The sequence below is a fragment of the Nanorana parkeri genome, unplaced genomic scaffold (genome assembly GCF_000935625.1).
Source record: "Nanorana parkeri isolate BGI_ZX_2015 unplaced genomic scaffold, ASM93562v1 scaffold589, whole genome shotgun sequence".
Taxonomy (NCBI): Eukaryota; Metazoa; Chordata; class Amphibia; order Anura; family Dicroglossidae; genus Nanorana; species Nanorana parkeri.
In genome coordinates this window covers 312,225-326,383 of record NW_017306857.1, presented here as the reverse complement: position 1 = coordinate 326,383, position 14,159 = coordinate 312,225, and the positions used below count along the sequence as shown (strand labels likewise).

Sequence of the window (14,159 nt, the reverse complement as noted above, 5' to 3'; positions counted from 1 at the left end):
TTATGTCGGGTTTGCTTACCTTTCTATTGGTTCTTAAAGGATAAATGCACTTTAAAACAAGGGGCACTTATTCGGTTTGTCCTCCACTCCAACTTAAAGGATCCTACCCTCACCCTCCACAGATCGGCACCTACCAAGATCCAAGGAGCACAGTTACCCGTCGTTTACATCCAGCACCACAGTGCTCCCTCTGCTGGCCACACCTACGTATGACAGCCGCATAACCTTTGATGGGGCCATCTCCCAGCTGGGAGATGGACACAGTCAGGAGAGGGAGACTTGCAGCTCTGGATGTGAGCAAACAGCGGAGCAGTGGGTCTCAGATCTTAGTATATAGTATAGATCTATAAAAGGGCGATGGTTGAATTGTTTAGTGGGGGGGAGTGGGGGCTTTGGGGCGGCAACAAGAATAAGTGCGCTTTGTCTAAAAGTGCAATTATTCTTTAAACCAGGCATTACTAAATGATGAACCGAGCAGCAGTTCTGTCCAGACCGTGATCATCTGACCTGCGCCGTAGTAGCCTGCTGTTGTGCCCCCCTCCCTGCACCCCCACCGTGTTCGGGTCCTCCACTCCTCTGTTAGGCCCGGAACCATTGCAGACAGTGTCAGGATGGAGATTGGGAGCAGACCGGGGGAAAGTCCATTCCCTGATCTGCTCTGTGATCACTGAAGTATGAAGCACTGTGCTTTAAGCGCTTCCTGCTTCAGCTGTCATAAGCCATCTGAAATGGGGGTAAACAGACCATCAAGCACATGCATGTGCTTAAGTGGTCTGTATTGGAGGGCAGGAGAGACATCAGAGGTCTAATAGACCTGATGTCTCCCTAAAGAGAACCTGCAAATGCTGTCACATAGGGGCTTGTTAGCACCTTTGTGATAGCAAAAGTTATTAGAAAAAATCCATTAAGAAAAAAAAGTTATAAAAATTAAAACCAACCCTGCTGCCCCGCCATCTGATTCTAATGAACATGTGTGTGGAAGGCATGCATGTGTATGTAAATGGAGGGCGGTAAGTTCTAACAAAACAAAAAAAAAGCAGTGCAATGCGCTGTGATCACCACATGAGCACTGTGCCTGGGAACACACACCAGCAGCTGTGCATTGCAGTGTAGCAATGGTGGACCGTGGTAAGGACACTGAGTGACCGTTGTCTCCAGACCGCTATTCTGACCTCAACTCCATTGTATTCACTGGACCTCCTCTTCATTAGCCCTACTTTAAACCTGTGTCTTTTATTGCAAAAATCAAAAGCTGTTTCACCAGAGGATGGCAGAATAGGGCAAACAATCAAATGACATTGCAGTTTATTCTTGTGTGTCTTTTAATGTAACACATCAGCAGTTTAAAGGAATACGTGTGTCTGACGCAGTCTTCACCCCTGGGGATCCCTGTATAGAACATGCCCCAGCAAAGCCTTACGAGTCTATGAGGAGAGTTCACCTCCGCCCAGGAATGTGAGGGACTGTTCCAATGTAGCGTTCCCACACTTAACCCTTCCACCCCAGAGAAGGAACACAAGACGCCAACTTCTGAATTCAATATTTTTTATTAAGTACCGAAACACTGTGCTATATTTTACAAGAGCCCATGAAGGGCTAAGGCACATTTGAGCAAGTCGGTTAAGGACACAAACAGAGACGCTCCCCTGAGAATAAAAACCCAATTCTGCATAGTAATGGCTGTATACAGGCTTATTTAGTAAGGCAGTGCTAGGGATGATTACATGCAAAGTTCAGTAACCTATAGCAACCAGATAGCCCATTACCATGTAATACTCTGCTTTTCCGCAGCTCTTTGCCTTATTAAGTAAGCCGAATGTATGATGCAATAAGTAATGTATTCTGTAATATGCAGACACTGGATAAGCATTTTTTTGTTTTTGTTTTTTTTTTAAAGATCACTGATGTCTTTTGGACACATTTTGATAATTTGCTATGGCTTGCTAGTCATACTCTCTGCATTATACCGTTATATAAAGGGGCTAAGGGTAACCTTATACAGCCCTATCTGTATAATAAAAAGGAACCTATTTAAGCGCTACTTGTGATAAGTGAACAGGGACATGCAGTGCTCACCGAGAGGGTGAAACCACTGCTTACAGACATCAGAAACATTTTTTTCATTTTAATAAAACAATATGGGGAAAGGAGATAACCAATCTGTACATAGCAACACACACAGAAATGCACTCACACTGGGGACTTGCTGCCCAAATTCATTTTCATAAAATTCTCTACATGATCAGAATACAGTTTGGCCCTTGAACATTGCATGGTTCTTCTGTAAAACTGACATCATTTTGTCAAAGGGATCTAATAAACTGCTGTCCATATACCAGACACACACTACTTCCAAGCATCCTATCTAAGGCCTGGTTCACACCTATACGTTTTGTAGCGCGTTCAACGCTCTACAAACGCTCTACAAAACGCTTAAACATGAAAACCCCATTGTTTTCTATGGGTATGGTTCACACCTTGCCGTATTTCAGCCCGCCTGAACACGCTACAAAACGGCCTACGCCTGAAAAGGTACATGAGCTTCTTTGCGGCGTTTTTGTCGCGGTAAAACCGCACGTCACGAAACGCGCGACAAACGTGCATATTGGATCTGCCTAGGTGTGAACAGAGCCTAAGGGTTAAAGAGGCGCTAAAGCCAAGAGTGGCCAGCACAGCCAGCTTGGTGTTAAGGTCTAACAATAGGTAGAAAGGCACTGGGTTATCACTACTGTTATAGTACACGCGTTTGCATTAGACCGACAAACCCAGACACGCACATTCACCCAGTTTCTGTTTCACATACAATCCCCGTGGACTAATTTGCATTTATTTTTCTCCTTTTCTTATTTTCTTACAAAATACAATCGCACACATGCATAACTCTATTTGATAATCTACCTAGCTACATATACTGTCCCCCCTCGAACTCTGCTGTGCCATTTCAAGAGTGCATAGAGGTAAACAGGAGAGAGAGTAGGAAGGGCTAGGGAAGTAGTCCATCGGTCAGTGCTTTCTTGCTGATCTTCTGTTGGCGCCGCATCATTGGCTCAGGAAATCCTCCTTTCGGTAGCCCTTCTGTAAAACAAAAAAGTGTTCTGTGAGAAGACGCATTTGATTAGGGGGAATGGAGGTTTAGTAATCATCTCAGATGCCTTACAGCAATGGGCTCCTGGAATCAGAGCATGCCAGTAGTACTTCTAGCTTGGAGCCGTTGTATTCTGTCCGGGCATTTGTTTGCACACGTTTCAGTTACCTTTGACCATGCTAATATATACTGATAGGCTATCACTTTTTACACAGGCTGGTATGTGTCTATGTGTGGTAGAAACATCACTTTGTAAACTCCACTACAGCAGGAAATGATGTTGAGGGGACAGCCTGTAAAGTGATTCAGAATATGTTGGCTTTATAAAGTATGTAAAGTACGTGAAACTGAAGCATTTTGCCCTTTTGTTGCCCAAGATGTAACCTCTCTACCATCAATAGCCCATTTGTTACCCGACCCAGTAGTACCGATGCCAGGACCATTTATTGCGAAAGTCAGTCCAGATCCAAACTGGCTCCTGCTGTGACATGTTTCATGCCTTCAGCTTGTGTCAATGGGCAAATGCAGCTTGCCTTCAGCTGTATTCTGCTTTGAGATGAATTGAAAATGGTTCTAAGAATATTAAAAGTTTATGGACAGGTGCTTCAAGCTGCTTTTGTATTCCCATGGAATTGTATTGTTAGAGAAGAAGTTCTGACAAAAGCCTGTTGACACAAGCTCTTTAGGCGAGTTAGTCATGGAGTCTATTGGTCAAACCGCCTACAAGGTGAAACAAATCATAGGGAGGAGACCGTGAGTGGCTGGATCGTCTGTTTCAACTGACTGGCACATGTAAGGTCTTCCAGGAAAGCAACTGGAATTCTTCCTTTCTGAGACTGGCGGTGGGCTGGATAACCCAAGTTGTGTGTACCCAGAATGAAATTCTGCTGACCATCTTATGGATCGGACATGAGGGGGGAAGTACAGCAGTATTAACAATGAGTGTGATTTCAGAGCAGCAGAAGCAGTAGTGTCAGCTCTCTGGTTTTCTGGTAGCCTCAACAGGAATTTTTCTGCACTCGCAGCATTTTTAACCAGTTGTGGACACTTGGCATGCTCCAGCCAAAAAAAAAAAGTAATTGAAATGCACAGTGCGTATGTAGTCCCTGTCCCTCCTCTCCCTGCAGCATTTTCCAGCAATTACCTGCTATCAAATGACAGTAAGACAGTAACTATTACAGCCACTGACCATCCCCAATAATGTTTATGAATCCGAGATACAAAATAACATTATTGTTACAGTTACTATTCATCTACAGATCAAAAGGGGTGACCTTTGATCTGCATATGATGCAAGTTAAAGCATCCTAGAAAAAAAAAAAGTTGAAACCATAGTGTACCCCAGCGTTTCTCAACCTTTTTCCAGTCACGGCACCTTTTAAAATATGCAAAATCTCAAGGCAACCCCTGTCTAAAATGTAAAAAACGTCAATGTAAAAAATGGACATGTGGTTCCCCCCCCTTCTTCCCAAAACCAATACCAACGCCTTATCCTAGACAGGAGTCTGGATGGATTTTAAGGGGGGACCCTTCACATCAGAAGCCCCCCTACACATCAGAGTCAGAAAGACTTGAAAGGTTTGAGAAAGGCTGGTTTACCCCAAAATCAGCCATAATAACTCCTTCCCCTTCTCCTCTCTTAGTTAGGTTCATGCTAATTATTTTGTATATTTAAAACTATTTTTGTGTTTTTATTAGTTTTCAATAATATTTTTTAAAGTCACAAACCCCCCCCCCCCCCCCAAAAAAACCTAAAAATCTTTAATTCAAATGTACAAAACCTTGTAAAGGTTTGCACCAAAATTATAAAATTTTGTTTTAATTTTTAAACAGGACACATTATAGGAGAAAACATACAGGGGAGGGTAACTGACATGTGAAAGTGATGTACAAATTCTACTTACTTGTTTGTAGTCACGATGTAACTTGCTGTACTGCCACATGTTGGTAAGGAGGCTGGAGGCTGCCCGGGAGGCCTTCTCATTGTCTGGACTAAAGAAGAGACATGCTCACCTTAATATATTGTTATCTGGCATTTATTCCAACAGACAATAACTAGTTATAAATTAACGGCTTCTTATTCCCCGTAAATCTCTGTGCCAAGTTTGATTTCTTCGGTTCTGGCCTAAAGTAGGTCTAAAGACCATTTTTTGTCTGTTTTGGCTATAGAAAGGAAGTGTTGAAACCGCTGTTGTGTTTTGCCCCATCTCTGTCCCATTGGGCAGACCTGGAACAGGCTCTTAAATCTAAGCTAGAAAAATCTACAGCAGACACTCTTTTCATTCTACTAAACTTACTACTTTAACCCCAAAAATTAAAGAACCTCATCTGAGTAGATCTGAACTGAAAACAAAAACTGAAGTCCGCGGTGTTAAACCCCCTTCCCATCCAGGCCATTTTTCAGTATTCAGCGATGCGGTACTTTGACTGACATTTATTCCGTCATGCAACGCTGTACTGAAATGAATTGTATACCCTTGTTTAGGGACAGATGGAGCTTTCTTTTGGTGATATTTAATCACCACTGGGGTTTTTATTTTTTAATATATTAAGGAAAAATTACAGATAATGTAAAAAAAAAAAAAACCTGTTTCCCCTATATTAAATTCTAAAACATTATTACCCAATTTTTTGGTAAAATATAAAAGTCGGGGTCACGTCGGGTAAAAAGACAACAAACATGTCAAGCCTTAAAATTGCGCACGCTTGCAAAACCTTAAAAAACTACATTACCCAAAATTGGCCATAGGCGATGCTTTAAAAGCTTTTGCCGCTCATCAGTTTAGTGTCATCAGTGATTGATGGCCCTAAAATGATTGCTCTCACTACGAAGTTCGCAGCGATATGTAACATGTGTAGTGCAATTGCGTATTTATGTTTATATGTGCGTAAACGAAGGCGGGGGGACTTTACTTTTTTTATTTGTGACTTTTATTTTTTTTAACTTTATTTATATTTATTTTTCTACACTCCCCCTATATATACAATCCCCCTATATATTAGCAAAGGCACACTGACAGGTCCTCTTTATGGAGATATTAGGGGTATCTAGGACCCCTGCCACCTGGGGACCCCAAAAGAAGCTGATGAAGCAGAGATCTGCTTCATCAGCTTCTTCTCTCTTCTCAGCTATAGAGCCGCTGATCGGTTGTATGTGGAACAGCCGTTAACGGCTGTAAAAACGTGCGGGTCTTCCTGCACGTGCGCGCTAGGGGGCGCGAGCAAGCAAGAAACAAAGCCATCTTAATACTGGGCTCCTCCACGTTGGACCCATGAGATTTTAGAGAGCGGCCTCTTAAATATCAACAGATGTAAATATCCAGGAAAATCTTGATCCAGCACTACACCATCTCATTACAGTGCAAGCTTTTACCTGCATTTTTTGCACTGCTTGTCTAATGTGTTTTATATATTTTAAAATTACAAAGTACTTAGTAAGATGCTAAAATAAAAAAGTGAGCCAATCAACTAACACATAAGTATTAGTAAGTTCTCTACTGCTACCAGCCATATCCCACCTATTGTTCTGGTACTAGGCCTAGCTCTAAACAATGTCATGTGTACTTCTCTTTCCTAGCAGTCCCTCCACCGCTTACCCTTCTCGATTCCTCTTGATGTACATGAGTTTGCTGAGCCCATTGAAGTATACTATATCCCGTGCTGCCACAGGTCCGGCCACAGTCAGGTTATTGAGCACAGCGACAATATTCACGATGACTTCAGCTGGTGGACTCTTTTCACTGCTGTCACTGGGCAGCTTCTCCAGCAGATGGCTTACTAGCTTGGTGGCTGTAAAATCAATGACATAATTAGCAAGGCTTGAAGACCACAGTCCACCTATAAATTCTAATCTTGTTGATGCAAATAAAAGCAAGGCAAGATAAGGCAAGATAAAGAGATGTCATACCAAGACACAGAAACTTTCAGTCTGGACCTGCTAGAGGCAGTCAGATCTATTTTTGAACCTATTTACTACACAATGCCAGTAGTCATGGCTAGAAAGACTGTTTTTAAAGATAAGTTCAAACATTTCACCGCACACACTCAGGGAATCGAATATCAAAATCCCGATATATTCAATAAAGTGCAAAATGTCACATAGCGTCATGAAGTGCTGACGTTCCGGGTCCACGCAGGGATCCTTCTTCAGAGCGACATAGTGACTATGTTTGCACGGCGCCATCCGTGTGGTTACCCTGAGTACCACAGATGCCTTTTGAATTATAAGACCGTAGGAGTGCGGATGGGACTTGGATTTTGTTGCCGTTTTTAAAGAAGAACATCAATCCCGCTTTGAAGTTGACTTAAATAATTTTTTTGCGGCTAATGCCTACAGTCTTATGCCAAAGCTGTCCATGCACTGGGCTAGATTCAGGCTGTAATATTGAAGAACAGGACTCCCACCAGAGAGTCTCTCTACTCTCCAAATTGTGATTTGGAAAGCACAACTATACCCTCCTATCCTTTAAAGCAGGGGTAGCAAGCCTCCGGCCCTCCAGCTGTGGTGAAACTACAAATCCCATGATGCATCTCTCTTCGGCAGTCATGTCTGTGGCTGTGAGAATCTTGCAATGCCTCATGGGATTTGTAGTTCCACCACAGCTGGAGGGCCAGAGGTTTGCTACCCCTGCTTTAAAGCCAAGGAAGGTGCCATCTTAGCCTCTGTTAGCATTGCAGTTGCCATGTTACTGCACATGTGACTGGCTACGACACCAGCCATTCAAGGGCTTGAAAGGTCAATGAGAGCAGAAAAAAGCACACTTGACAACTGGCATGCCATGAAACCGTTGTAGGAGACATTACATTGGTGGGTCAAGTTCTCCTTTAATACAGAAATCGTTCACAACTCTGCAAGCAGGAATACATGCAGTGAGATTTAGTTCTCAGAAGGGACATTTCACAGCACAGAATTTGCAAGAGTCCAAAGCACTGCAAAAGCACATCCTCGGCGTGTCTGCATTGAAAATGTTTAGGAAAATCAGAATAAAATAAACTTGCCCCTGTACTAAAGTTTAAAAATGTCCTAAATTGCATAGATAGGTAATTGGTTTTATTTGCTGCCTGGAGGCTAAACCCAAGAAAGGTTGTTTTAGTGCAACAAGACTCCAGAATAATAGATTACATGTGGTCAGCATAATGAAAAGCTGAGATATGTAAACAAATGTAGCATTGACAAGAGAAGCAAGAAGATGCTTGAGCACTCACACATCTCATCTTTGTTCCTGGCATGTCTTGACAGGTTGCGGATGAGCCCTGTTAGGGAACGCAGCTGGCTGTGATCTGCAGTCCTCAAACGATCCAGGACTGGGTTCAGAATACGTTCTTGTTCCAGTGCCACTTGGCTCATGATGCCTGCCCACTGGTAAAGCACAAAACACACATTTACATACAAACCCCTGAAGCTGCACATTTCCAATGGTATCTCTCATACCCTGACTCTTATGTTCTGTCAAAAGGATATCTCTTATCTGTTTCTGCATCATACAACATTCATGTTCTAATTAGGGTTGCCACCTGTCCTGGATTCACCCGGACAGTCCGGGTTTTGAATGCTGTGTCCGGGTTTCATGGCAGCTGAAACCCGGACACAAGATGTCAGGCAGACAGGAGGCAACCAAAATTAAGATAGGGGCTACTGGCCCCCCACTAAAAATAGTCTAACTGTGATATTTACATATGAATGGGTGGCGCGATTTACATATGAATAAGCAACTTATTCTCCCCGCCAAAATTTCTGTGAGTCGCAAGAGTGTTCGGGTTTCGCCGAAAGAAAAGGTGGCAACCCTAGTTCCAATCCTCATCTGCTACATCTAATACATTCATCACTATGTAACCTGCTATAATAACAATAAAAATTGATATGCTAAAAAAAATAAAAAAAATAGAATATTGTGTTGATCATTTATATTGTATTACTCCTCATTAGGGCTTTTCCTTCCATATACTAGAAAATAATTACACAGGCCAGTTTATTCAGAATCAAAACGATGAGATCATAAATACTAGACACCATTTTCAGGTCTTGTACATGTATCAGCTGCTCCTACTGATCAGGACTTGGCTTACCCTGCGATCTCCGGCTGTGATATTCTGTAGAGCTCCTGCTGCCGCCTCTGTTGTGTGTTTATTTAGTTCACATTGCTGCAGTAGTCGGTTGTATAGATGGACAATCTGTGGATGCCACAGCCACTCCATCCCCTTTGGATCCCTGGAGATTTCTGCAAAAGTGGAAAGGTCTGTGCCCTGCTGCTGCTGTGGGAGAGAGCAATGTACAGTGTAAGTCTGTGAATGAGCAACAAAAATGTAAAACAAAGATCTCCTGTGTGGGGGACCATTATTTAAGGGTTAGCCCACCCAATATTCTGCAAAGCTCCGTTCACCTGCCCCCCCCCCCTTTCCCCGGGGCAGATGTTATTGTCACTAGACCATTTATGGCAATAAGAATCTTCCCATGAGATTATATGTGCATTTACTGTATTTTATGCATGTTATTTACAGAAGACTGCTCCTGGGTGCCACCATCTTGGGTGTGATATCATGATATCAGCCCTAACCCAGAGCTTTCATTTTAAATTATTCCTCAGCAGCTAAATAAAGGGGTATGTATGGAGGAAAGGGCAAGGGGCAGAGGGGCAGAGGAGCAGGGCCAGCGCAGCCAGTCATTTCCAGAAGAGAAGATGGCCAAGACATGCAAGGAGGAAGGGGACTGTACTAGAGAATTAAATCTCCTGGAGTAGTCACATGTTCTAGTAAGTTTAAATTCACATTGCAAGTGCATTCAAATAATTTATGGGAAGAAAAGACACTGCAAGCTTTTATCTGTATGGTTAAAGTGGACCTTTACCCAAATCTTTAAAATAACAACAAACACACCTTTAGAAAGGTTTAGTAATGACAATCTACACACAGATACTTCTAGATAATTGCCGGCTTTGTATTCTTTACATACCTTATTTCTCTTTTCTTCCCCAGTCTTCTGGCAGTGGCCATGTTTACCAAGGGAATATTACTAACTCTCCTATTACTTCCTGTATTTCTGGCACATGCATGACCATGCACATCATCTCAGGGGAGGAAAATGCCTTTCCCTGAGATCTCCTCAGATATTTACAGATGAGATTTCCCAGCAATGCTCTGCTGATGACAAGGCAATCCCAGTGTGCATTGCGTTGGCAAACTGAAGTCATTTTGCCCTTTCAAAGCAGGAAGTGATTGCTCTGCAAGTGTAAGTATTTCAAAATCACAGCATTTTACACCTGACATGTCTGTTATTATTAAATCATCATACATTTATTTATATAGTGCCGACAATTTACTCAGCACTTTACATAGTTGTACATTCACATCAGTCCCTACCCTCAAGGAGCTTACAATCTAAGGTCCCTATCTCACATACGAGGGCCAATTTAGACAGGAGCCAATTAACATTCCAGCATGCCTTTGGAGTGAGGGAGGAAACCAGAGTACCCGGAGGAAACCCACTCAGGCACAGGGAGAACATGCAAACTCCTTTGCAGATAGTGACCTGGCTGGGATTCAAACCAGGGACCCCCAGTCCCCAGCACCGGGACCCCCAGTGCTGCAAGGCAGAAGCACTAACCACTACGCCATAGAGGGATGCATTGGCAGAAATTGATTTTTGAGTGTAAAGGTCCGCTTTAACTTGTTAATAGGGTCTCTAAGCATATTGTGTCCAAAAATTCATGGTAACAAAATGTATGAAATTACCTCTTTCAGTTTGCGGCTCTGAGGAGTGAAACAACCCACAGTGTCTCCTGCTGCGGAGCGTCCCCGCTGGGTTCCTTCCAGCCTTTGCAGAGTAGATGGTGGCAACTCATCATACAGCCGGTAGGACAGGTTTCTTAGCACACATACTGCATTTTCAACACTCTATATAAAAAAAAAGAAGGTATATAGATAAAGTTATAGTTCCTAGAAATGGCCAACCCCTTGCATAAAACAAAATAGTAAAACCAATGAAGCATCAACTATGCCGATTTTGGTTATTCAGAATATTTGTGCCTTGGTGATAAAAAATAAATGTTATGCAACTCATTATAGCTGGTAGGGGCAGCAACCCTTATAAAACAATCCCCTACAATTCTACGAATGTCCTGGAGACCGTCCTAGACAAGGTAAGTGTTATGACGGGAGGAGGATAAGTGGCAGTACAATGCTTGATGGGAAGATAGCCCACTGTTTAGTTGTTATATGACAGAAAACATTCTCAGCATGCATTGAGAAGTACCCAATACGTGCTGACCCCTGCAAGCTACTAGGTTAGAGCTGCAACTTTTAGAGGGAGTGCAGAGCTTTTGATATTAGTCCCTGTAAATGTATGTTTGTGGACACAATGTACTAAAGAGGCAGGTGTGAGTAAAAACCAAAAAAAAAGTATTTTAGTATAACATTACCTGATGTAAGTCGGGAGCATGAGTATCTAAAAGGAATGCAAGCACCATTTTTTTGGCAGGACACAGCACTGCAATGCACGTCCTTAGGCAAGATGCCTTGGGGTGCCATTCAAATGGACCGCGTCGCACCAACATACATAATGTGCTTTGATTCATATTGTGGTAAAGTGCTCACTACTGCGTGCTTTACCAAAACGAGACGGTGTGAAAGATCCCTAAATTTCATCTGTAACCAGCAGACTTTTGAAAATTTTAATCCAGCTCCCAGTGGGACAACAGAAACAAGGAGAAGACTGAAATGCCAAAAAGGTGCACACTTGCTTTATTAGAGAAGCATGGCCATGGTCTAAGCCACTTCTGGAGCACATCATGTTAACTCTTGTAGAATAAAACAGCTATTTGTCCATATTTTTTGCTCATGTAATCAATTGTAGCATATTTTGTATTTTTTCTGAAAGAATTGAAAGGGCTTACATTTTTACAAAGTTACATAGTATTTGAGGTTTAATAAAGGTCCATCAAGTTCAACCTTTGTGTGTCTGTATGTGATTGTGCATGTGTATGTGTATGTGTGTACATGAGTCCCTGTGTGGTCTAGTTTTTAAGAGTACCTGTACCCCTGTATTGTACGGTCTCTGAGGAAGGTATCTACAGTAAATGCTTTTTGAATGATTCAATACTCTCAGCTGATACCAATGCTTGTGGCAGCAAGTTCCAGACACTAACTTCTCTAACTGAAAAAAGCCCCTACGCCTCTTGTGGTTAAATCTTTTCTCCACCAATTTTAGGTGGTGGCCTCTAGTCCTTGTTATGAAGTTTCCTGTGAACAGTTTATTGCCGATGTTGCCATCAGCACTAAACATTTTGTACATCAAAATCATGTCCCCTCTTCATCTCCTCACTTCCAGCGAGAACAAGTTTACATTTAGTAACCTTGTCTCATAACTTCTAGTCCTCCAGCCCCTTAAAGGAGAACTATGGGGTCAGTGTTTTTCCCCATAGTTCTCCTCAGGGTAACGGGAGGACACAAACTAGCCTCCTCCCGTTACACTAAGCTCAGTATCCCGCGAGCTACAGCTCGCGGTATACTGAGAAGCCGCAGCCGGAGCGGATCCCGACTTAGATGACGGGATCCGCCCAGCTGCGTGAGTGACAGATGGCTCTGCCTACCTAGAGGCAGACCCAGCTGTACCCGACCCCTCCCCATCCGTTCCGCCAGTCAGCGCTGGCAGATCGGAGCGGGGAGAGGGGAATCCAGCCCCTCCCCCTGTCACGGCAGAGAGCCGTGACAGGATCGAGAGGCGAGCGAACCCGGTATGTGTTCGCTCACCTCCCGATCTACTGAGCCGACCTGTGACAGTCTCATTGTCACAGGTCGGCTAGAACTATGAGGTAAGTGAAAAGCACTCACCTCATAGTTCTCCTTTAATTAGTTTAGTTGCCCTTCTCTAGGCTCTCTCCAGCTCAAGAACATCTTTTCTGTGGATTGGTGACCAAAATTGAACCGCATACTCCAGATGAGGCCGAAGCAGCGATCTATAAAGTTACAAAATTATCGCTTTGCCTCTACAGTACATTCCCTGTTTAATACAAGACAGTACTCTGCTCGATTTGTTTATCCTGCAGCCTTGCATTCCAAGCTATTATTCAATCTGTGGTCTACTATGACCCCCAAATATTTTTCCATTTCTGACTTCCCTAGTGGAGTTCCCATTAATATGTATTCCTCTTGCCTGTTTTTGACCCCAAAATGCATTACTTTACATTTTCCAACATTAAACCTCATCTGCCATATAGTTGCCCACTCCCCTATTTTATCCAGGTCCCTCTGTAATGCCATAGTGTCTAAGTCCCTATTACCCTACCAATTTTAATATCATCGGCAAACACAGAAACATGACTATTAAACACCCTCCCCAATATCGTTAATGAACAGGTTAAACAGTATGGGGCCTAGCACAGAACCCGGGGGCACGCCACTTTCAACAATAGACCAACCTGAAAATGAGCCATTTATCAATACTCTCTGGACATGTTCCTGATAGAATTTTAAAAAAAATATTTATATATGTATTCAACTATGTTAAGTTTTAACAAGAAAAAGGAAATTAAAAATATGTATTATCAAGTTATTATGTTTCCTGCTGCTGTATTTAGTAATTAGCACAGTATTTGCCCTTAAATATAACTGACAAAATCCTCTAAGCATAAAGATGTTACAAAGATGACATTTTTCGAGAACGTCAAAGTTCAGCTCCTGGTGCGGTCCACAATCTTTTTCATTTTAAAACTCTGCTGTTGTGACAATAGATTCTGCAATTCAATTTTAAGACAACATATAGCTAAAAGTAGCTTAAGTAGATGGAAATCCAATCACTGCTTTATAGGCTCACATGATTTCAAAACTTCCTTTCAATAGTTTTAAATCTGCATCTTTTCTAAAATACCTGATGATCCTACAATAAAGGTCTTTGTTCAAACACTTACGGTTATGGGGTAATAACACCCAGCAGGAAACCTGCCCTGAAAAATGCTATGCAGCCATTGCTGGGTTGCACGCATGTGGGCAGGAAGTGGCTACAATGAAGCTGTATGAGATCCGCAGAACTGAGATGCAAAAAAGGATGGAAAAAAGAGGGGGGGGGGGGGGGGATTTTTAA

At 42.6% G+C, this 14,159-nt stretch overlaps 1 protein-coding gene across 4 annotated transcripts in view; it reads right to left on the bottom strand.

Moving 5' to 3' along the window:
- Positions 1–2,673: 2,673 nt before the first annotated feature.
- The window catches only part of PKP3 (plakophilin 3), a 90,191-nt gene continuing 78,705 nt past the window's right edge, over positions 2,674–14,159 (bottom strand). For 3 of the 4 annotated variants that reach the window (XM_018562669.1, XM_018562666.1, XM_018562668.1), the window contains 6 exons: positions 10,814–10,975; positions 9,152–9,334; positions 8,291–8,444; positions 6,682–6,874; positions 4,990–5,077; positions 2,674–3,075 (listed from right to left, as the gene is read on the bottom strand). In XM_018562669.1, coding sequence (XP_018418171.1) covers positions 3,040–3,075; positions 4,990–5,077; positions 6,682–6,874; positions 8,291–8,444; positions 9,152–9,334; positions 10,814–10,975 — 816 coding nt within the window. In that variant the 3' untranslated portion in view covers positions 2,674–3,039. The remainder of the gene's footprint in view (positions 3,076–4,989; positions 5,078–6,681; positions 6,875–8,290; positions 8,445–9,151; positions 9,335–10,813; positions 10,976–14,159) is intronic. The other variant, XM_018562670.1, reaches the window with a different exon arrangement.